A 22984-nucleotide genomic window follows, 5' to 3' on the forward strand; every position below is an offset into this window, starting at 1 on the left:
ATTAAAAAGAATAGCAAAAATAAAAGCATTTATTTTGTGTTGTTACAAGTTAAATGCCACTCTGAATAGATGAGTTTTGAGAAGTGACTTGAATTTGGACAGGTCAGGACAATCTCGTAGGTGTTTGGGGAGAGCATTCCATAAAGATGGAGCAGCTATGTATCAGTGTAAAACATAATGTAAAACATAACGTAACGAGTGACGAAAGCTTTGTAAAATGAAACAGGTTAAACTGCTATTTCCAGCCACTGAGGTAAAGTTTACTCCCAGGTTACACTGTTGTGTTTATTTTCTTTTCCCACCCGTTTTGTGACAAACTCTACCTGCTGCTTGATGATTGGCTGGAGTGATTCCGTCTTCTGTTCTGTGATTGGCTGATAGTTCCCCACCCTTGGGTGGGATTGGTGTACAGTTCAATTCTCACGGGCTGTACGATGTATGCGTTAGCGAATCAGAGCACAAGAAGGCGGGACTTTCTGGAAAACGGGTGGTGGGTATAAAAATATCCTGGGTGCTTTGGGTGCCACGTCGAGTGACGGAAGCGGGAGGCGGGTTGTGGCAGGGGCGGACTGCAGGAGATGTAGTAAAAAAGGCGCAACCGGGTGTCAGTTCGGTAGAATCGTGAGGAGAAGAGAAGGGAGCTGAGGAGCTGAGTATCAAGAGACCGCCTGCAGTTACATGAGGTAAGAACGTAATGAGCAAGTGCATGTTTAACGTTTACTCTGATTTTACTGTTGAGTTCAGATCTGTACTGATGAGTCCATGCTGCGTGTTCACTACATGTAGGACAGGATTATAATACATAAATAACTAACTAACCTTAAAGTCATTTATGTACAGATTTTGATAGTTGCAGAGAGACGCACTGGTACTGTTTTAACGTCTGAACTTGCCATATATTACTGTATGTTGGCATGCACAGGCTGGTGTCTGATTATCTGTAGTATTAACGTGTGGTAAAGCCATAACCTAAATGCTTCAGGTGACCCAGGTCATCGTTCTGTCTGTCTGTCTGTCTGTCTGTCTGTCTGTCTATTTATATGTCTGTCTGTCTATGTGTCTGTCTATCTATCTGTTAATCTATCTGTCTGTTAATCTATCTATCTGTTAATCTATCTGTCTATATGTATGCCTGTCTATCTGTCTGTGTGTCTTTCTATCTATCTGTCTGTCTGTCTGTCTGTCTGTCTATATGTATGCCTGTCTATCTGTCTATATGTATGCCTGTCTATCTATCTATCTATCTATCTATCTATCTATCTATCTATCTATCTATCTATCTATCTATCTATCTATTTATCTATCATCTATCTGTCTGTCTGTCTGTCTGTCTATATAAGACTGGGCGGCACAGTGGCTCAGTGGGTAGCACTGTCGCCTCACAGCATGAAGCTCCAGGGTTCGATGTGGTCCGGGTCCTTTCTGTGTGGAGTTTGCATGTTCTCTGTGTAGGTTTCCTTCGGGAGCTCCGGTTTCCTCTCACAGTTCAAGGAAATGCAAGTGAGGTGAATTGGACATACTAAATTGTCCATGACCGTGTTTGACGTTGAGTTTGTGAACTGATGAATCTTGTGTAATGAGTAACTACAGTTTCTGTCATGAATGTAACCAAGGTGTGTAAAACATGACGGCAAATTCTAATAAATAATAAATCTATCTAAGACTAAATGTATAAAGAATAGCTATTGAGCATACACTGATAAAAAAGCATTTATAAAGTTTAATTATATAACTTTTCATTTTACAAATGAGCAACGTACAAACACAAAGTTCAAAATTGATAAACTTAAAAAGTTTCAATATAAACTTTCCTTTATTAGTATAGGTAATAAAAAATAATTTAAATATTATTACATTATAAACCTACATTAGGTTTATCCAATTAAAGAGAACTGTTGTCTGGACAAGAAGCATAAACCAGCCAACAATGATATGATATCACATCATGTCACATCATATTATATCATATATCATATGATATTGTTTTATATATATATTGTACAACAGAGACAGTGTAGACAGATACACTCCTGGGCAAAAATGAGGTCTTTTCTGTTCATTGTGTTTTGTGCATCATTATTCACGTCCTTATTCTTGCCCTTTTTCTTCTTTGAACACATTAACTTTAAGGACTAAATGTTCACTTTCTAATTCATCCCACCCACTGCTTGTTACCAGATAATTATTGTTATTCACTTCACCTGTACTGTCATAATGTTATGACTGATCGATGTGACTCGATCTGTTTTGATCTCTGAGTATTGCCATGTTGTGCCTGAGGAGTGATGCTGACAATTTTAAAGTCTTTGGATATGAAGATAGGCCACACCTTTCAGAGACAGGTTCTATAGCACAGAAAGCAGGTTCTGGGAGACCGAAAGTGACAAAGTCAAGATGACAGAAGATTAAAATTGACTGTCATGAAGTCATCGTAAACATGGGAGAACTCAGAATTAACTTAGAAGTTTAGGAATTCAGAAAACCATGTTATTTCAAAAAGAATCAAAAGAAAAAGGCTCAAGGAAGCTTTATTAAAATCAAAACTGTGTACAAAGAAACCTTTGCTGTCTGAAAAAAAAACACTGCAGACAGGCTCAAAGTCTTTCTGCCTGCCTGGTGTTTTCCTATTAGTGTATAAGCACAATAGTTATCATAGCAATATAAGTTCAGGTAATGAAGGGATGCACCTATCAAACACTGTCAGTACTGATAACCTTCTGTCTTATAATATACTGTATGTCCATATCTGATTTGAAGGTATTATCACACCTGTATCTGTAACAATGTACTCATGGTCCATATCTTTCCGTCCCCACAGATATAGCACTGAGAACATGGACACTGTTAAACTGTCACAGAGACTGGCTGAGGCCGACCAGTCTCATCTGCTACAGTTCTGGGACCAGCTGAGCCCAGAGGAGCAAGCAGAGTTGGTTTCTGAGCTGGAGAACATGAACTTTCAGGAGATCAACACATTTTTCAAAAGGGCCATGAAAACATCAAGTCAGATTAAACAAGAGAAGGTGGACAGCAGGATGGAGCCAGTGCCACGCGAGGTTCTGGGCAGTGTAACGCGCGATCGCGAGTTCCTCAAGGAGTGGGAGCAAAAGGGTTAGAGCATGCTTTTTTTTTTAAATCATGATGTCATTCTGTATTGTGAACAGACATGTCTTGGATCTTTTTGTGCATGGTGACAGTAGTGTAAATTATTTTGAAATTCACATTTAACTGGTGCAAACAACACAATCATAAAAACCAATCCTAAGTCCAGTTTTAAGCTTGGACACAAAAAGATGACTAAAGACATCTGGTTCCTCTTAGGACTGGCGTAACTGGAGTCATACGCCTAAGTTTATGAGGTCATTCAACATCTTGTCAAATCTTAATCACCCAACAAGTCCAGAGTTTTTGACTTATAGTTTCCGTATCCCACCCAAAATGCCCTGGATGTCTGTGTGTGTGTGTGTGTGTGTGTGTGTGTGCGTGTGCGTGTGCGTGTGCGTCTGCAAAGAATAAACTGAGATGTGTGCCAGAGGTTGAATCTGTCTAGGTGATAATAAACTTTACCACCGTTTATAAAAGATAATTTAGTGCAATAATATGAGGGCATGTCAGCGTATCTTTCTATAACAAGTCGTTTTATTGTGGTTTATTAAATCTGACTTTATTAATAGAGGTGGGCAACAGGGCAAACGTATTTTATGATACATTATTATGATAATTGGATGCGTCACAACATTTTTAATACTCACTCACTTACTCACTTTCTTAACCGCTTATCCAATTAGGGTCGTGTGGGGGTGCTGGAGCCTATCCCAGTATTTCAGTGGGAGCAAGGCACACAGCAACACCCTGGACGGGGCGCCAGTCCATCGCAGGGCAGACACACATACACACACACACACGCATTCACCTTCAGGGCAATTCAGTGTCTCGAATGAACCTGACTGCATGTTTTTGGACTGTGGGAGGAAACCGGAGCTCTCGGAGGAAACCCACGCACACACGGGGAGAACATGCAAACTCCGCACAAGGATCCGGACCGCCCCGCCTGGGGATCGAACCCAGGACTTTCTTGCTCTGAGGCGACAGTGCTACCCACCGTGTAACCCACATTTTTAATAGTGAAAACAAAGTGAATTGTGCAATACTTGTTTTTCCCACTGTTGGAACCATAGAACCTTTCTTTTGCCCACAGCCAGTGAGACTTGCTTTCACCCAGTTTTGCATTCAAGTTTTGCCCGTTGGTAAAAAATTGTAAAAGTTGCTCTTGGTCACTCTTGTGGCCTTATGGTCTTGTGTTGAGCCACTGATGCAGCCCACAAGACTTGTTTTTCCATTTTGGTATCCTGTAACACTAGCTTGGCCACTTTTGGGACTGGGGGTTGCTATTGATTACTGTTGTAGCCTGGGAGATTTGGTTGTTGCTATTATTGTGGCTCACATTGTTTGCTTTTTGCCCAAGAGACTTAACTCTAGCCAGTGAGGGAGCCCATGACTCACTTTGGCCATGGTTACAGTCTTCATAACTTTCCATTGCCAATTATTTCTAATCTGACACCAAACTTAACGTCCACTCTTATTATGGCCAGTGATAGCTCAGTGGTTAAGGTACTGGACTAGTAAACAGAAGGTTGCCGGTTCAAGCCCCGCCACCACCAAGTTGCCACTGTTGGGTCCCTGAGCAAGGCCCTTCACCCTCAGTTGCTCATCGTGTTCAGCTCATTGTGTAAGTCGCTTTGGATAAAAGCATCTGCTAAATGCTGAAAATGTAAATGTAAATTATACTTGTGTTTCTAATGTCAGTAAAATGTGATCTAAATTCTCTATATTTTGACACAGGTCTGCACTGTATGGCTCAAAACAAAGTGGCAGTTCTTCTGCTGGCCGGAGGGCAGGGAACCCGCCTGGGTGTCACATATCCTAAAGGAATGTACGATGTTGGCCTGCCCTCACACAAGACCCTTTTTCAGATTCAGGCCGAACGCATCATCAGGCTGGAGCAGCTGGCACAGCAGCAATACGGCACTAAGTGCTGCATTCCATGGTAAGAAGGACATTTATAACATCACCTACTGGTTATTACAGGCTGAACAGTAACACAACCTTTTAGTTTAACCTATATGTTATATTCTGTATGTATATATAATAAATGAATATACCTAACACAGTGCCATGAAAACACATGTAGGAAATTCTGACAATTACACAAACACTAACCTGATTGCTCTTACATTTTGGGATACAGCGTGAGACTTTGAATTAGAATGTAGGCACAGATATACTTTTATTGACCATAGAGATATATCATGTTACATCTAACATACTAGCACACCACTGCAGAGTGTTTGAACTTGAGTTTAAATCTCAGCAGAGCCACGTCTTGGCCGTGAGTCCACACGACTACAATTGGCTGTTTTTGAGGGAGGAGAGGTCGTGCAGGGTCTCCTCGTGTTTTCACTGTAATAAATGCAGTTTTCAGTCAGGGATCCTTCACAAGTTGAGGATGGGGTTGTCACAGGAAACCCAACACTGGCAGGTGATAAGAAGTAACTGGTGACGAGCGCTCAGGTGGCTCAGCGATAAAACATTCTAGCACACCAGAGCTGACATCTCTAACTCGTCGGTTCGAATCTCAGTTCTGGGCGGTTACATGAACAACGATTGGCTTGTTGTTCAAGGGAGTGCCAGAGGGGATTCCTCATAACGGATGCATTTATGACCTCTTCTGGCCGATTGATGGTGCCTGCACGGAGACGAGGGATAATGTGGATCAGGGTGTGTCTCTCTGTACACAATGCTGATTCTTATATGAACTCGCTTTGTGCATGTGAAAAGATGCAGTCGGCTACTGCACACGTGTCGGAGGGGGCGTCAGAGTGGAGGTCAACATCAGTACAGAGGAAGCGTAATGCAATTGGGTACGACTAGATTGGGAGGAAAATTGGGGTAAAAATGCAAAAAAAGAAGTAACTGGTGACTGGGTGAGTGTTGGAGACGGCATGTGATGGTCTACAGTGCTCATTGGTCCGCAAGTGGCAGCGGATAGCCAATCAGTAATTAGAAATAACTACATTGGGAGAAAAGAGGAAGGGGATTAAATAACTAATGCACTGTTACTGTAACGTGCTACTGTGGAACAATACAATCTGTCTGCTGTATATGTAGGATTTACCAGATACCCTCAGAAAAGCATCTGGTAACCTCTGTTACACTATATCTTAAAGCTATTAGCTTTAAGAAATCAAATTTAAAATCAAACATTTTCTCCTTGGATATATAGGACACCGCTTGACACTGCCTAGCAGAAAAATAGTTGTACAATGTAGTAAATGTTCATTAACTTTGACGTGACAGCTGCAAGTTACACTGAAGGAAGTAGGTCAGTGCTGTTCCCAGCTGATTTTTAAACAACCCCAGATAAAGTTTAGTATCAGATGAAACCTTAGTCATTTATGATATAATAGACACAGGTACAGGTTGACGACAGCCTGTCTACCGGAGTAGCACGATGACTAAGGAAGCAGAAGAAATAAAAACACATTTTTTGTTTTTGAAAACCTTAAGTAATCAGTACTTCATGCCTGCTTTGTACAAGGAAATGTTTGTTAATTAGCTTGACGACAGATCATTGTCATTTCACTAGTAGTACAATTGTACTTCTGGATTGTTTTCTTGTGTGCTGATATTTCTGGTTTGTTAGTATATACAGTGCCTTGCAAAAGTATTCAGCCCCCTTGAACTTTTCAACCTTTTGCCACATTTCAGGCTTCAAACATAACGATATGAAATTGTAATTTTTTGTGAAGAATCAACAACAAGTGGGACACAATCGTGAAGTAGAACGAAATTTATTGGATATTTTAAACTTTTTTTAGAAATAAAAAACTGAAAAGTGGGGCGTGCAATATTATTCAGCCCCCTTGCGTTAATACTTTGTAGCGCCACCTTTTGCTGCGATTACAGCTGCAAGTCGCTTGGGGTATGTCTCTATCAGTTTTGCACATCGAGAGACAGAAATTTTTGCCCATTCTTCCTTGCAAAACAGCTCGAGCTCAGTGAGGTTGGATGGAGAGCGTTTGTGAACAGCAGTTTTCAGCTCTTTCCACCGATTCTCGATGGGATTCAGGTCTGGACTTTGACTTGGCCATTCTAACACCTGGATACGTTTATTTGTGAACCATTCCATTGTAGATTTTGCTTTATGTTTTGGATCATTGTCTTGTTGGAAGATAAATCTTCGTCCCAGTCTCAGGTCTTTTGCAGACTGCAACAGGTTTTCTTCCAGAATGGTCCTGTATTTGGCTCCATCCATCTTCCCATCAATTTTAACCATCTTCCCTGTCCCTGCTGAAGAAAAGCAGGCCCAAACCATGATGCTGCCACCACCATGTTTGACAGTGGGGATGGTGTGTTCAGGGTGATGAGCTGTGTTGCTTTTACGCCAAACATAACGTTTTGCATTGTGGCCAAAAAGTTCGATTTTGGTTTCATCTGACCAGAGCACCTTCTTCCACATGTTTGGTGTGTCTCCCAGGTGACTTTTTATAGATATCTTTGAGAAATGGCTTTCTTCTTGCCACTCTTCCATAAAGGCCAGATTTGTGCAGTGTACGACTGATTGTGTCCTATGGACAGAGTCTCCCACCTCAGCTGTAGATCTCTGCAGTTCATTCAGAGTGATCATGGGCCTCTTGGCTGCATCTCTGATCAGTCTTCTCCTTGTTTGAGCTGAAAGTTTAGAGGGATGGCCGGGTCTTGGTAGATTTGCAGTGGTCTGATACTCCTTCCATTTCAATATGATCGCTTGCACAGTGCTCCTTGAGATGTTTAAAGCTTGGGAAATCTTTTTGTATCCAAATCCGGCTTTAAACTTCTCCACAACAGTATCTCGGACCTGCCTGGTGTGTTCCTTGGTCTTCATGATGCTCTCTGCGCTTTAAACAGAACTCTGAGACTGTCACAGAGCAGGTGCATTTATGCGGAGACTTGATTACACACAGGTGGATTCTATTTATCACCATCAGTCATTTAGGTCAACATTGGATCATTCAGAGATCCTCACTGAACTTCTGGAGTGAGTTTGCTGCACTGAAAGTAAAGGGGCTGAATAATATTGCACGCCCCACTTTTTAGTTTTTTATTTCTAAAAAAAGTTTAAAATATCCAATAAATTTCGTTCTACTTCACGATTGTGTCCCACTTGTTGTTGATTCTTCACAAAAAATTACAATTTCATATCGTTATGTTTGAAGCCTGAAATGTGGCAAAAGGTTGAAAAGTTCAAGGGGGCTGAATACTTTTGCAAGGCACTGTATACGTACATAGAGTTTAGGCATTATAAATTACTCCTGTATACATTGTATCTACACACACACACACCCTACCAAGTATTTGCTCGTGCATGGCTTTAATGGCTCGTTCCTGCTTGGTTGTATTTCAGGTACATTATGACTAGCGGCAGAACAATGGAATCCACCAAAAGATTTTTCTCCAAAAACAAGTACTTCGGCCTCAGAGAAGAGAACGTGATCTTCTTCCAGCAAGGCATGCTTCCAGCCATGGACTTCAACGGAAAGATAATCCTGGAGGACAAGGGCAAACTTTCAATGGCGCCAGGTAAGTTGCACATGGAGGGTGTTTGGTGGCAGGGAAGCACTGTCAAACTGAAACATTATCAGTATGACTTAGTATTGTGTAGTACAACATTCCTGGAAGTTGGTTCCATACTACCACACCAAGAACTACAATTTTATACAATTTTAATCATACACTGACGAGGCATAACATTATGACCACCGTTCTAATATTGTGTTGCTGCCCCATATGCAACAACCTGTGATTCTCTGTGTATTCTGACACCTTTCTATCAGAACCAGCATTAACTTCTTCAGCAGTTTGAGCTACAGTAGCTCGTCTGTAGGATCGGACCACACGGACCAGCCTTCGCTCCCTACGTGCATCAATGAGCCTTGGCCGCCCATGACCCTGTCGCCGGTTTACCACTGTACCTTCCTTAGACCACTTTTGATAGATACTGACCACTGCAGACCGGGATCACCCCACAAGAGCTGCAGTTTTGGAGATGTTCTGACCCAGTCGTCTAGCCATCACAATTTGGCCCTCGTCAAACTCTGTCAGATCCTCACGCTCGCCCATTTTTCCTGCTTCCAACACATCAACCTTGATGATTAAATGTTCACTTGCTGCTTATTATATCCCACCTACTAACAGGTGCCGTGATGAAGAGATAATCAGTGTTATTCACTTCACCTGTCAGGGGTCATAATGTTATGCCCTATTATGGCACAAAATTTATACTATTATGGCATGACACAGTTATTACATAATCACACAATTGAATATTGAGTACAGTCGGTTGTCGGGTTTTACAAGCTCACATTTCTTTATCAGCTATTATGTATTAATAGAATCACTGTTTTAGGCCTTAATTTCAAACAGCTGAAGAACCTTCAATCTCAAAATGCCAGTATTACTGCTAATAACCTGTAAAATTCATCAGAATGTTAAAAACAGCATCATTTTTTTCATTCAGATGGTAACGGTGGCCTGTACAGAGCTCTCGGGGTGTATAAGATAGTGGAGGACATGGAAAGGCGAGGAATCGAATATGTCCATATCTACTGCGTGGACAACATCCTGGTGAAAGTAGCAGACCCAGCCTTTATCGGCTTTTGTGTAAATAAAGGAGCAGACTGTGGTGCCAAGGTGAGTAAAATCAGAAATGAGCTCTTACCATACCAGTTTTTCTACTGTACTTATTAAACCCACATTGAGCACAATATTGTAGTTCTTGGCAGTAGTGTTGCTGTCATTCATGGCTTCATTTTTAATGATCATTTCTTGCCGTTGCTCCAGACTTGTCCCAATACGTTTGATCTACGTTTTAATGTTTTGCATGTGATATTTAGTGTGTATGAGCAATGCATTCTAATGGTAAAAGGCTATATATACATTTAAATGGGTGTTTATCAATACCAGTTGAAATTGTAGGATGTACAACTAATTATATATCATATACCATATATCATAATCGTCTACCAAGAATGTTTAAGCGTTTTCACTACAACAAGACCCTGTTATATTAAAACTAGGAGCTTTATTAGACATTGTGATACAGCAGTTTAGCTGATCCTTTTGTCAACTAAGATTTGGTGTATAAGTAAAAGGATTTGTGATTGGTGCCCTTAGACAGGGGTGCCCACACAGGTCATCACAATCTACTTTTTCAGGTTGGTCTCATAATTTTTCAAAAAAACTTTGAAGCTGTTTTAAATGCGCTTCAGTTCCTATATTGATGATATTCAGCTTTATAGAGCAAGCGACTTAAAATCACACTGACCTTATTCTGATGCTGATTTGCTCTGAATGGTGTCAGTCAGGTTTATGTAGACTGGACTGTAGCTGCTGATGCTCAAGCAGCTTCAAAGTGTTCATCAGTAAGGGTGGACCGATATTTAGACTTAATGATTTTCATGTTGAAAAAGGCTGATTCGCCGCTCAGGTGGCGCAGCGGTAAAAAGACACGCGCTGCAACCAGAGCTGGATTTCGAAGGAGCGTCGTTTCGAATCCAGCTCTGCCTTCACGGTCGAGGCTGGGCGGCTATGGACAACGATTGGCCTGTTGTCCGGGTGGGGGGCGGGACTTGAGACCGTAGGGGATGCTCTCTCAGGAACGGGGTGGTTGCGCCCTCTGCTGGCTGGTCGGTGGCGCCTGTATGGAGACGGGAGGGGGTGTGGCGGAGTGTGTGATCCTCCGTGCACAGTACTCTGCCACGCTACACTCGTCAAGTGTGGGTGATAAGACGGTCGATTGGCTGTGCACGTTTCGGAGGAGGCGTGGAACGGCCTCGTCAGCCCCAATCAGGAGCAGGAATCCGCACTAATGAGAGGATGATAGATGGGATGAAATTGGACGCGCTAAATTAAAAGAAAAAAGAAAAAGGCTGATTCACACAAGAAAGTTGATCCAAAAATGCTGTCAAATATGTGGCACATTTTCCTACGTTTGGATATTTTTCCTCAGCCAGCAAGTTCCAAAACTGTCCAGCAGAGGAGCTTGATTTCATATGAATGTCAGATTGTAGGGCTAAAATTTCAGTATGTAACATGAGATCTGAATATTCTCGGTCAGCTCCTTCCACGTATGAACGAAACAGTCGTCTCTGCAGTGTTCTCGCCTAAATCGAACCGTTTTCGGTTTCTTTGTGCTTGGTTGCGCACTCATCTCCACTAACAGTGTAGGTTACAAAAGGAAAAATGCAAAATGGCGCAAACTGGCTACTGATGAATTAAAACTTAGCGGTGCTTTAGGTGGGCTGAGGCATAACTATGGTAACAAACCGTAAATTAAATGTCAATCTTGACCTGTTAAATGAGGCGCGATCTACCAGCGAGCACTGTGCGATCGACTAGTAGATCACGATCGACGTATTGGGCACCACTGTCCCCTATACCCCTATATCACTCTGAGAGCACTGACATTTTAGGGTGGGGACCCATGTCACTTTCACAGTACGTCTTTCACAGCTAACATGGCAGAGATGGGGAAGGCTTGTCTGCTTGGTGAGAGTTGGCACTCCCCAATTAAAATAGACGTAAGTGGACAATGTGCTCCCCTAGACATTAAAAAAGACTTTTGACCCAAAAATTATCACTTTTTGTGTCATGTATAATTAAAATATCTTGTTAATGAATTGAGAAACTAGTCTGTGTAATTTTATTTCAGTAAAGAACCCAGAATTGTGCAAACTCCTCTGAGCAGCAGTAGATGGGGCTATTTCTTATTTAAACATGCTTTTCTCCTGCTTGTTTATCAGGGCCAGAAATATCCTGTGATCGTAACGTAGACTAGTATATTCAGACTGGTATTATTACTTTTACTGGTTCCAACAGTGCTCAAAATATGTCCTATTGGTCATCAGTGTTATTAACTAGAACTAGACAGGCCTGATGTTGTAGGGCAGCAAGCTTTTGTAGAAGAACTATATATTAAAAAGATGGTGGTAACAATGATAATTCAAGCTATGATTTCATCTAGCTGTAAACCATCTCTGCAGGCCAATGCACTTGTTTTAGTGGGCAGTAAACAGTCATTTGTTTAAATAGACACGTTTTGTTCTTCCCCAAGCAAAAGATTTGGCCCCAAGTGTCAGATATCCTTTTATTACCAGCAGTGATTCAGCTATTGGTGACTGAAGGCCTTTAAAGAAAAACAACTTTCCAGGCAATAGCAGCTGAACGGAAAACTGCAAAGTTTCGTAATCTCAGGAACTAAATGTGCTTTGCTGTGCTTGCATAACCAGTTTGATATGCAACAGACTTGTGAATACAGCGGTCATTGTGTATGGCAATGGTCTGCTAAGGAAATCAGTGTAAGGAAACTATAAATGGGCAAGCCATAGCCTAGTGGTTAAGGTACTGGACTAGTAATCAGAAGGTTGCTGATTCAAGCCCCACTACTGCCAGGTTGAGGCCCTTAACCCTCAATTGCTCAGATTGTATACTGTAACTGTAATGTAAGTCGCTTTGGATAAAGGCGTCTGCTAAATGCCGTAAATGTAAATGGATTTGATACTGTATTATCCTTGCAATTATTCTTTCTGAAATCCTTGGAGCAGTAAATCTGTTCTGCCACTCCTTAAAGAGCCGAAATGTCTGGCCTAGAACAAACTATTTGTCTGGTCAAAGTGAGCATCATTGCTGAGGTTAACCTCAAGTTAATTACCATACAATAATGAAATATCAGGAAAATAAAATGCTATGCCAGGGTAATCCTTCTAATTTTAAATGCTTGGGCTCTTTGAGGAGGCTGCTCTAATTGTTCGTAAGTACAGGAAGCGTGGAAAATGTTTCCACATGACTACTTTGGCCAGAACTGTGATAAGATTGCTCTAATTTAGCTGTCATTAGTTGGTACAGCCCTCTTATTACCTTATATCTCACTCACGCAGTTATTCTTCAGTCTTCTGTGTGAAGAATGTGAAGCTGTCACAGCGTTGGAGGATGTTTTAAAATACTCGGCCAATATTTGTAATCTATTTTTTATTGTTCTCAGGCTCGGTGGGTAGCACTGTCGCCTCACAGCAAGAAGGTCCTGGGTTCGATCCCCAGGCGGGGCGATCCGGGTCCTTTCTGTGGAGTTTGCATGTTCTCCCCGTGTCTGTGTGGGTTTCCTCCGGGAGCTCCGGTTTCCTCCCACAGTACAAAAACATGCAGTCAAGTTAATTGGAGACACTGAATTGCCCTATAGGTGAATGGGTGTGTGTGTGTGTGTGTGTGTGTGTGTGTGTGTGTGTGTGTCTGCCCTGCGATGGACTGGCGCTTCGTCCAGGGTGGTACTGTGTGCCTTGTGCCCACTGAAAAGCTGGGATAGGCTCAACCCCCCCAGCGACCCTAATTGGATAAGCGGTTAAGAAAGTGAGTGAGGACATTCTTGTGTGTTGGTCTTTGATGCGCACACATGATCTGCCCTGTTTGTGTCTAATTGTAGGTACATTTTTCAAACTCTTTTATTCAAGTGGAACAAAAGGAAGAAACTTTTTCCATTCCTGTGTGTTTTTCCATCACACAGGAAACGCTACAATCCGAATGCATCCTGTTTTTAAAAGGTGTACTTTAAAATGATTAGTTTTCATAGTCCAGCATTCGACTGACTAAACAGTTGCAGGCAGTATTACTCTCTATTAGGTTACAATGTATAGGGTTTGATTATCTGTATCTAATGATAACTAAATCTAAATGTTTCTCAGTTTGTAATTCTATGTGGCCTGGGTCGTGACCCTTAGGTGGGTCGCAAGCCGAAAAAAATGGGTTGCAGAGAAAAATAGTAATAACTTAAAAAACTTGTATGTGAACGACCTCTTGTGGAGGCTTTAAGTTACATCTTGTAAGGGCGGCTCAATGGGTAGCACTGTCGCCTCACAGCAAGAAGGTCCTGGGTTCGATCCCCAGGCGGGGCGGTCCGGGTCCGTTCTGTGTGGAGTTTGCATGTTCTCCCCGTGTCCGTGTGGGTTTCCTCCGGGAGCTCCGGTTTCCTCCCACAGTCCAAAGACATGCAAGTGAGGTGATGCAAAATGAAGATGCAAAAATGTCCATGACTGTGTTTGTATGACTGTGGATGTAACGATACACTCTACCCACGATGCAATATGATTCACGATACGATTTTTTTAACACAAAATGAAATTGAAGACAAATTATGATAGTTTCTTTTTATTATTTCTCTTAAATTGCTTATCTTTTATTTATCTAAATAATGAATGCCCTTTTATTTCTGAGGTAGGTACAAACTACGCCAAATAATGCTTATTGTGTAAAAAAACTGAAATGAAATTTTAAAACAAATCCAACATTATATAAATAAATGAATAATACAAATAAAGAAAGTATCCTCACATAAATACATTTGGCTGGAAAATCCCCTAACTGGCAACTTTGTGAAGTGCCGTCAACCAGGCGAGGCGAAAAGCGCCAGTGCCCTCTGCTGTTTAAAATGAATATCAATTCATCTTAAATGAATCGTGGCACACCGTTCTTGTGGTGCATCGTTACATTCCTAGTGTTTGACATTAACTTGTGAACTGATGAATCTTGTGAAACATGACGTTAAAATCCTAATAAACAAATCTTGTAAACCACAGTGGGATCAGATTGTATAGAAAAAGCAGGATGCATCGTTTGTGTTGAGTCGTGTAAAAAAAATCATGGACAAAATGTGGGTCGCCTGAAAAAAACCCTGATGTAGACGACGCCACAGTTCCGATTTTTACCAGTAATTAAGCAGTCGCTTTATGACGGGCTCGTGGTCGTAAACTTGAACCCACCCACTCCTTATAATTTGTAAACCCTGTGTGTAGCATGTCTTTAGCTTCATGTCTTTTCTGTCAGTGCTAACCCATCATCAACTGAGAACTTTGTAATTTGTTACTCCCTGAAGGAACAAGCGTTTTTTCCTCTCTGCTCTTGTTTTAATTTAATGCAGATTCCAGACATGGAGAAACTAGATTGAATCTCTCATATTATACTATACCGAATGTTCTGGAAGGGTTCACGGATCATTTCTTTTTATATATGCAACCACACAATGGTTGGAATGCGATAAACGTAGGTTAAAGCTACAGACAAATTCATTTGTTTTGTTTTGCGTTGGTAGAAGTGTGTTTTCTATATTTACGTACGTTTTGGGAGTATTTTATCTAGGTTTTCCTTTCATCTATTTCTATATTAAGGCACTTCGATAAAGGTGACCAGCATCTTTATTATTTACTGTAATATTAATAGTTTTATGGTGCTCAGGTAGCACAGTGGTAAATTACGCTAGCCCTCTATTGCAAGGATCCGAGGTTTAAATCCTCAACGGTGCTATCGGCCTGTCAGGTGTCTACATACAGACGTAAATGGCTGTGTCTGGGGGGAAAGTGGTTCTGAACGGATGACCAAAGCCAGACAATTGATTGGCATCTTTTTCAGGGTGTTACAGCAATGCATCTAATGATTCTGGGGAAGCCATACCCACCACAACCCTGACCAGAATAAATCAGTATACTGTACATTAATACAGGTGGTGTTCCTGTTTTATATGCTATTGAGAATTTTGACCTTATGAAACAAACTTGTTCGAAATTTTCTGTTAGAAAATACTGAAACAACGCTGCTCAGCTGGCGCAAATGTAAAACACGCTAGCACACCAGAGCTGGGATTTCAAATACATCGTATCGAATCTCAGCTCTGCCATCCGTCTGGGCCGGGTGGCTATATGAACAACGTTTGGCTGTTGTTCATCCAGGAAGGGAGCCGGATAGGGACCTCATAACTGATGCAATTACGACCTCTGCTGGCTGATTGATGGTGTCTGCATAGAAACAAAGGAATATTGCTGATCAGGGTGTGGCTCTCCGTGCGCAAGGCTGATCCGCATATGAACTCGCCTCGTGCAGGTGAACAGATGCAGTCGGCTACTGCACACGTGTCAGGGGGGCGTGTGTCAGTTCGCTTTTCTGAGTCGGGGCGGGGGTCAGGACAACAACTGTAGGACTGTAATATTTCCTAACTTTACAACCTAACCAACAGGCTAACTGCTATCAAACACATGGCAAAGAAATGCAGTGTTTGTTATCCGCACCACAGTGTTGGTGCTGGTTTGAGTGTTACTACAGCTCTGATTTACAGTGTATTTGGTTCTTCATTTGGCAGGTGGTGGAGAAGACCAATCCCACAGAGGCGGTGGGTGTGGTGTGTAAGGTCGACGGGGATTACCAAGTAGTAGAGTACAGCGAAATCACGCTAGCAACAGCAGAAAAGCGCAGCGCCGACGGGCGGCTCATGTTCAACGCCGGCAACGTGGCCAATCATTTCTTCAGGCTTTCGTTCCTCAAAGACGTCGTCAAGTGAGTCGCTTAGCACACGTTGCACAATACTGTACCTGTAATATTTACATCCCATAACAGATGAATAGATCATGTAAATGTAACCTAGATTCATTGGGCAGCATGGTGGCCTGATGGGTAGCACTGTCGCCTCACAGTAAGAAGGATATGGGTTTGATTCCCAGGTGGAGACATCTGGGTCCTTTCTTTGTGAAGTTTGCATGTTCTCCTTGTGTCTGTATGGGTTTCATACAGGAACTCTGGAGCTAATAAAATCGCACTAGGTTTGAATGAGTGTGTGTTTTCCCTGTGATGGACTGGCAACCTGTCCGCAGTGGTAGCTTAGTGGTTAAGGTACTGGACTAGTAATCAGAAGCTTGCTGGTTCAAGCCCCACCACTGTTAAGCTGCCACTGTTGGGCCATTAAATCAAGGTCAAAATGTATGTATGTATGTAAACGTAAATGCCCGGGGTGTTTCCTACCTTTCACCCGGTGAATTTTACCCACTGCGACCCTGAATAGGAGTCATGCACATGTATATAACAGATGCATATGAGGTTCAGGACGTATTTTGCAACTTGAGTTCAGTGTGATTTGAAAAGGAACATCTGCAGATTTAGAACAGGAACATCTGCAGATTTAATTCAGTGTTTTAAACACGACTTTGCCTCTTCTATTCATTTTTATGACATTTTAAGAGAAAGAACATGTTTCGCTCTCTCATATTTGTCTTTTTTTTTGTCCTTTCAGTACCCATGAGCCCCAGCTTCAGCACCATGTGGCAAGGAAGAAAATCCCCTACGTGAACAGCAAAGGAGAGCCAGTGACCCCAGACAAGCCCAACGGAATCAAGATGGAAAAATTTGTGTTCGACATCTTCCAGTTCGCCAAGTTAGTGCCTTTATTCTTCCATCACTTTTTCCCTTTCCTGTAGCCTGTCTCAGTTAAACGGGCGGTGCTTTAGAGCAGGAATGCTGCAAGAAGGAAAATATGTCTCGCAGTCTGTGCTGCGCTGGTTTTCTTCTGCACATCTTCGTGCTGCCGTGCCTGAAGAGTTCAAACATAAAAGGTTTCGTGTGCTGAGAAACAAGGACAAATGGGGTCACATTGTATGGTCATGTGGCACAACAAAAAGGCTTTCACCAAACAGTAAAGCAATAACGACAATACCAAAAGAGCGACCTCTGCTATATGGGTGATGGCTCATGTGTACAGAAGGGCATGTTCTTTAGGGTGACTAAGTTAGTGGGTGGATACAGGCGATAGTCTAAAAGACTAGACTAAAATGGGTTCATTCATGGCTTTATTTCATTTTATTCCTCTTGAATATTGTGCCTAGCCACTAAAGCACCAGTTGTAGCCCTTGCACCTGTAAGAACTGAAAATCTTTTAAAGACCCATTTTGCCGGATGCCTCATTAAGGCAGAACAGTACAGTGGCGAAAAGCCACAAACGAAAGCATTCTTATAGAGTAGATATTCACCCCTGCATGTATGTGTGTGTGTGTGTTTTCGTGTGTTGTAGGAGGTTTGTGGTGTATGAAGTACTAAGGGAGGATGAATTTTCTCCGCTGAAGAATGCAGACAGTCAGGATGGAAAAGACAATCCCACCACCGCACGCCATTCTCTCATGTCCCTGCACCACCGCTGGATCCTCAACGCAGGTGGACATTTCATCGATGAGAATGGAACCCGCGTACCCGCTATACCCAGGTGAGCCACACCCACATTCTCACATTTTTATACTGATTTGATTCCAGAATATATAGAAACTATATCCAACATGATCTATGGCTGATCATTAGTTAATTATATGGTGACAGTTCAAAGTTAAAGTAAGCAACAGCTTTTCCATATTTGTGTGATTTACTAAATGACTGAGATGAAACTGTGTTTTGCTGTTATAATATAATTATTATAGTTATTATTTATTTGGCTTTTGTCCTTATGCAACCCTTCAGTTCAAGTCTGTGCACTTGTCTTTAGCACTGAGCACTAAAGACTAAACAATAAACTGACATTTAAAATCTAATGAAGGTATTTAAGAGTTGATGTTTAACTTGAATGCACCTGATATTTCACAGAAAGAAATCACTGTGTGATGTGTTTTGATTTTTTAAAGACTGTAGTAATGGTAAACCACTCAGTCCTGGCTGCAGATTTTCTCATCTGTGCACAATCCACACACACACACTAGCAGATCTGTTCACACACACACACACCAGTTTATTTGTCTTCCATTAATATCTTCATTTACACACCCACAACCACACACACATTTTATCTGGCACGCGGTTTACCCTTTCTATGCCCTTTGGCCCACTGCGTATCAGAAGACGTGACAGTTTCCACGTCGTATCCGGGTGTGGCACTAACATTTTCAAAACAAACCGAGAGAAAATTAATTAGGAGCTGCGTGACATGAGATACATGCTGTGATTAAGCCTAATATTTTACAATACTTGGAAAGAATTCAGTGCACTATCAGATTTATTATCCTTTTACAATACTTTGGCATTTAAATGTTCTGGCCGCTTTATGAGCAACGTTCCCTGTTAGCACTTGTTGGATGTGTGCAGTAAGACATTGGTTCTAAACCAGGGGGTCTTAGTGAGCCTGGGGGGGTAAAGAATCACACATGGTGGGACGGGAAAACCAAAAGGCTGTGATGTGATTTATATAGATCTTTTATATTTTAAAATGCCCACGTTTGATCTTTGAAAATAGACATTTATTTGATTTGCCCACCACAAAAGTGCAAATGTCAGCAGACATCGAATATGGAAGATTCCGATTCAGTTGTTGATGCAGATCCAGCTAAAAAAGACCAAGGTGAGGAAGCTCCCACCACCAGTTCACCAGAAGTAAACCCAGCCAAAATCACAAAATACCACAATGGCCACTCGGGTGGCACACCAGAGCTGACATTTCAAACTCGTCAGTTCGAACCTCTAATAAACTCTAATGTAGCTAATAAAATAATGTTAGGTATTAGGTGTTCCTAAAAAAGTGCTCTATGATTATATCCCAAATATTTCCTAAATTACTGTTACACATTTATTATCTGCATTATTATTTGCACAATGTTTACAGCTCAGTTCGTCCTGCTCACGTTTCTTCCTGTGTAACATTTCTAGACATGGACCAGCAGGGGCCCTCACGCCTGATGGCAAACAGAAGTAACTATCTCTGTGATTTTATACAGTGCATGGTGATGGGGCTTTTTGCTTCTCCCTTATTAGTTTAACAGCTTGTAGGTCGGTGACGATCCAGCTGAGAGTGGACGAGGCTCTGTGCTTGATCTGTTCTCATCCAGACAGAATGTTGCATGCTGGGAAGAGGGCGCTGGGCATGCTTGGCAATCAGTGTTGATACTGCTTGTGTATTATTGTACCTAAATGGTGCTTTCTTGCTCAAATTCAAGTCGTCTATCTTTTTCTCTTTACTGCTTAGTGACAGTGAGTATGCAAATCCACCGGATTATTGGATTTGCAACCTTTAGACATGGGAAATTTTTCTATGGCTGTTTCTGAACACTAATACGTGGCCATTTTTCCAGCTGTAAGCGGAACGGGGTTTCAAATTCTTCCTTGTATTTACTTCTATAAATCAGTGCAAAATGAAAATGGTTTTCATTTTTACTCCTGTTTTTTTACAGTCTGAAGGATGGAACCGACCTGCCAATGAAGTGTGAGATTTCTCCACTTGTATCATATGGAGGAGAGGTAAGAAATGGATCAGATTTTTAAAAATATATATAATAATAAGATCTAAGCTGTCACTGCTACTGTTAGACGGCTTTCACATGATCTGTGTTTTGTGCTTCGTTTACCGACCGCAAGGTTAAGCACATATTGACGTCTACTGTAGCGTTTAAGCCTTTTACACTGTATTTGTGGTGAAACCGCTTTCTACTTGCTACTGAGCAGCAAGCTTGAATTAATAAATTCTATTGACAATAATGACAGACAGTGTTGACAGTTCATTCACATGCAGTTTTGTATACAAATAATTTTACTTTAAAATAAGAAATCTCTGCTATGGTCGTCATGGAATAAAGTGGGATACAACAGTTTGGGTTTTGTCTGCACTTTGCTTCTGTCTATGTCATATAAACAGTTTGTCTCAGTGCATCAAAGCGGCAAATTTGCATGGTGCACGGAGCTTAAGTTATCGCAGCGGCTCTCCATAGGACACAATGGCACAACCAGCGCAAAGTGGTTTCGCTGCATATCATGTAAATGTAGCCTAATGAACTGTCCGCTGTTTCAGGTCTAGATGTAAATTTTCTGCTCATTTTTGTAAATATAAATTAAAAAGTAGTTTAAATAATTAATCATAACCAGCTACACAATAAATTATAATTGAATTGGGCATTGTTTACCTGAAGAGATGGCACCAGGATGCACCGTAGGACGTTCCACCTTGCAGCGTTTCCTTCAGACGTCTTGTGGACTTCATGTTTTGGCAAGTCAGAACTGTTTTCACAGCGTGTTAGGCTGGTGGTCCTAATGTTTTGTTTCATTGTCATAGTTATGTGTAAGATACAGTATATTGGCAATGACTCTCTTATTAAAAGTTAATCATCTTGTTTGATACCGTTTGTTTTTAGCAGCATTGAGGTTTTTGGTTTGTCTTGGTCAGAAAATCAAATCCGACTGAAATTAGTAGGGTGAAATTTGTGAGCATTTGTAGTACAGTGGGTAAAAAAACAAAGCAAGGTTAGATGCCCAAAGGTATCAGCTTGTTTGACATACCATTCCAAAAAATAGATGTTAACATGGAGTAGGCTCCGCTTTGCTACTCTAACAGTCTCCACTCATTTTCAGCATTTTTTTTTAACGTATTTGTTTGAGTTGGTGCACATTAAGCCACGAGCATTTGTGAGGTTAGGCACTGATAAGAAGGCCTGCAGTTTATCCCAGATATGCTCAGTGGGGTTACAGTCAGGGCTCTGTGCAAGCCACATGAACCACATCACATGCAACTCATCACACCATCGTCTTTATGGACCCAGCTTTCTGCACAGCTACTGGAAAGAGCGGCGTCCTCAAACTGTTTCCGAATAAATTATCATTTGTTTTATAGAATTGATGTATACACTTGCTAGCAATGAGTTCCTGAAATACCTGACTTTCCGTCCACATACTTTTGCCCAACATTTGTCTTCTTCTGTTTGTTTTGCAAAACAAATGAGACACAGTTTTACTTCTAGAAAAATACACGGTGGCTAAGTGGGTAACACTGTCGCCACACAGCAAGAAGGTCCTGGGTTTGATCCCCAGGTGGGGCGGCCTGGGTCCTTTCTGTGTGGAGTTTGCATGTTGTCCACGTGGGTTTCCTCCGGGTGCTCCGGTTTTCTGACACAGTCCAAAGACGTGCAAGTGAGGTGAATTGGAGATACAAAATTGTCCATGATTGTGTTTGACATTAAACTTGAACTGATGAATCTTGTGTAACCAGTAACTACCTGTTCTGTCATTAACGTAACCAAAGTGTGTAAAACATGACGTTAAAATCCTAATAAATAAATAAAGAAGTCATACAGCCACACACACACACACACACACACACACACAGGCCACACACTTTAGCGTTAGAGTCTTGATACTGGAAACTTACCTGCTGTTTTTTTTTATTCACAGGGACTGGAGAAGCTTGTGCAGGATAAAGAATTCCACCCGGCGCTGGTCATCGACGAGTCTGGCATCCACGAGCATGTGAAAAATGGACTGTGAGCTTCAAGTGGCCACAACCGACAGTGAAGTCGTTTTCCCTCCGTCTGGGCGAAACTGTGACGGTCTAGTGCAATAGCATGAAGGAATAAAGTCCCTTTTGGGGCTAAATGTAATCATTTAAGAGCAAACTATTTATTTTACCAAAACTTATTTTTTTATAAACAGTTTGAACATGCATGATAGTTATTAATTTATACGTGTGTATTCGTGTTCTAAATGAAGGTTATGTAATCAGTAAACTGGTACATGGGTACATTTGCTCAGTGCAGCTCAGAAGATGGATGAGTTGGCATCCTTATTCAGTCTCTGTTTGCTCTTTGAAAAACTTGTACACATTTCTCAGGACGCGTCATAATCAATGCAGATTCGCCACATTCTCAGTGTTTTAAAACAATAATATTTTGCACTCTCCAGATTTTCACTTCAACTAGAAAGATACTTGTGTCCTACACCAAAAGCTATGAGCAACTATCAATGAAGGTTTTTGTTTTTTTTACTGTATGTGATGAATACGCTCATATGCAAATCAAACAGTCAGAACAAATTAAGTTTTTAATAATATGAGAGCTACTGTAAGAATGTGGTCAATATTTTCAAAAAGCGATGAATACCTAAATAAATTGTGTATGTAAAAACAAAAGTCTCTCCCACGTGTGATTTTTATTTTTATTTTTTTTTCATTTATTTTATGCATTTTCTTCCATTTTAGCGTAGTCAATCTGTCTTCCGCTGGGGATCCCTGATTGCATTCAAGGAGGGCATCTGCGACGACATGTGCACAGTTCTAGCGGACTCTTTCTTTTCACCCATGCTTCTGCACACATGCCTCTATCTGCTAATCAAGGTCCATACACAG

The 22984-nt window shown here is 41.4% G+C and overlaps 1 protein-coding gene across 2 annotated transcripts; it reads left to right on the forward strand.

Annotated features, from left to right (window-relative positions):
- The first annotated feature begins 598 nt into the window (after positions 1-598).
- uap1 (UDP-N-acetylglucosamine pyrophosphorylase 1) lies at positions 599-22768 on the forward strand. 2 transcript variants are annotated; one of them, XM_062997076.1, is made up of 11 exons: positions 599-683; positions 2819-3111; positions 4843-5047; positions 8444-8619; positions 9557-9729; positions 16217-16410; positions 17141-17281; positions 17915-18103; positions 19528-19569; positions 20049-20115; positions 22036-22768. In XM_062997076.1, the coding sequence occupies exons 1-11, from the start codon at positions 679-681 to the stop codon at positions 22126-22128; spliced, it is 1578 nt and encodes a 525-aa protein (XP_062853146.1). In that variant the 5' UTR covers positions 599-678; the 3' UTR covers positions 22129-22768. The 2 variants fall into 2 exon arrangements, with proteins under 2 accessions (XP_062853146.1, XP_062853147.1); XM_062997077.1 differs by lacking the exon at positions 19528-19569.
- The last annotated feature ends 216 nt before the right edge of the window (positions 22769-22984 follow it).

This window comes from Trichomycterus rosablanca, chromosome 6, assembly GCF_030014385.1.
Source record: "Trichomycterus rosablanca isolate fTriRos1 chromosome 6, fTriRos1.hap1, whole genome shotgun sequence".
In the NCBI taxonomy this organism is placed as follows: domain Eukaryota; kingdom Metazoa; phylum Chordata; class Actinopteri; order Siluriformes; family Trichomycteridae; genus Trichomycterus; species Trichomycterus rosablanca.

Coding starts and splice junctions, on each gene's coding strand:
- uap1 (XM_062997076.1), top strand. Junction 8,620..9,556: donor CAAACTTTCAATGGCGCCAG/GTAAGTTGCACA, acceptor TTTTTCATTCAG/ATGGTAACGGTGGCCTGTAC. Junction 20,116..22,035: donor TTGTATCATATGGAGGAGAG/GTAAGAAATGGA, acceptor TTTTATTCACAG/GGACTGGAGAAGCTTGTGCA.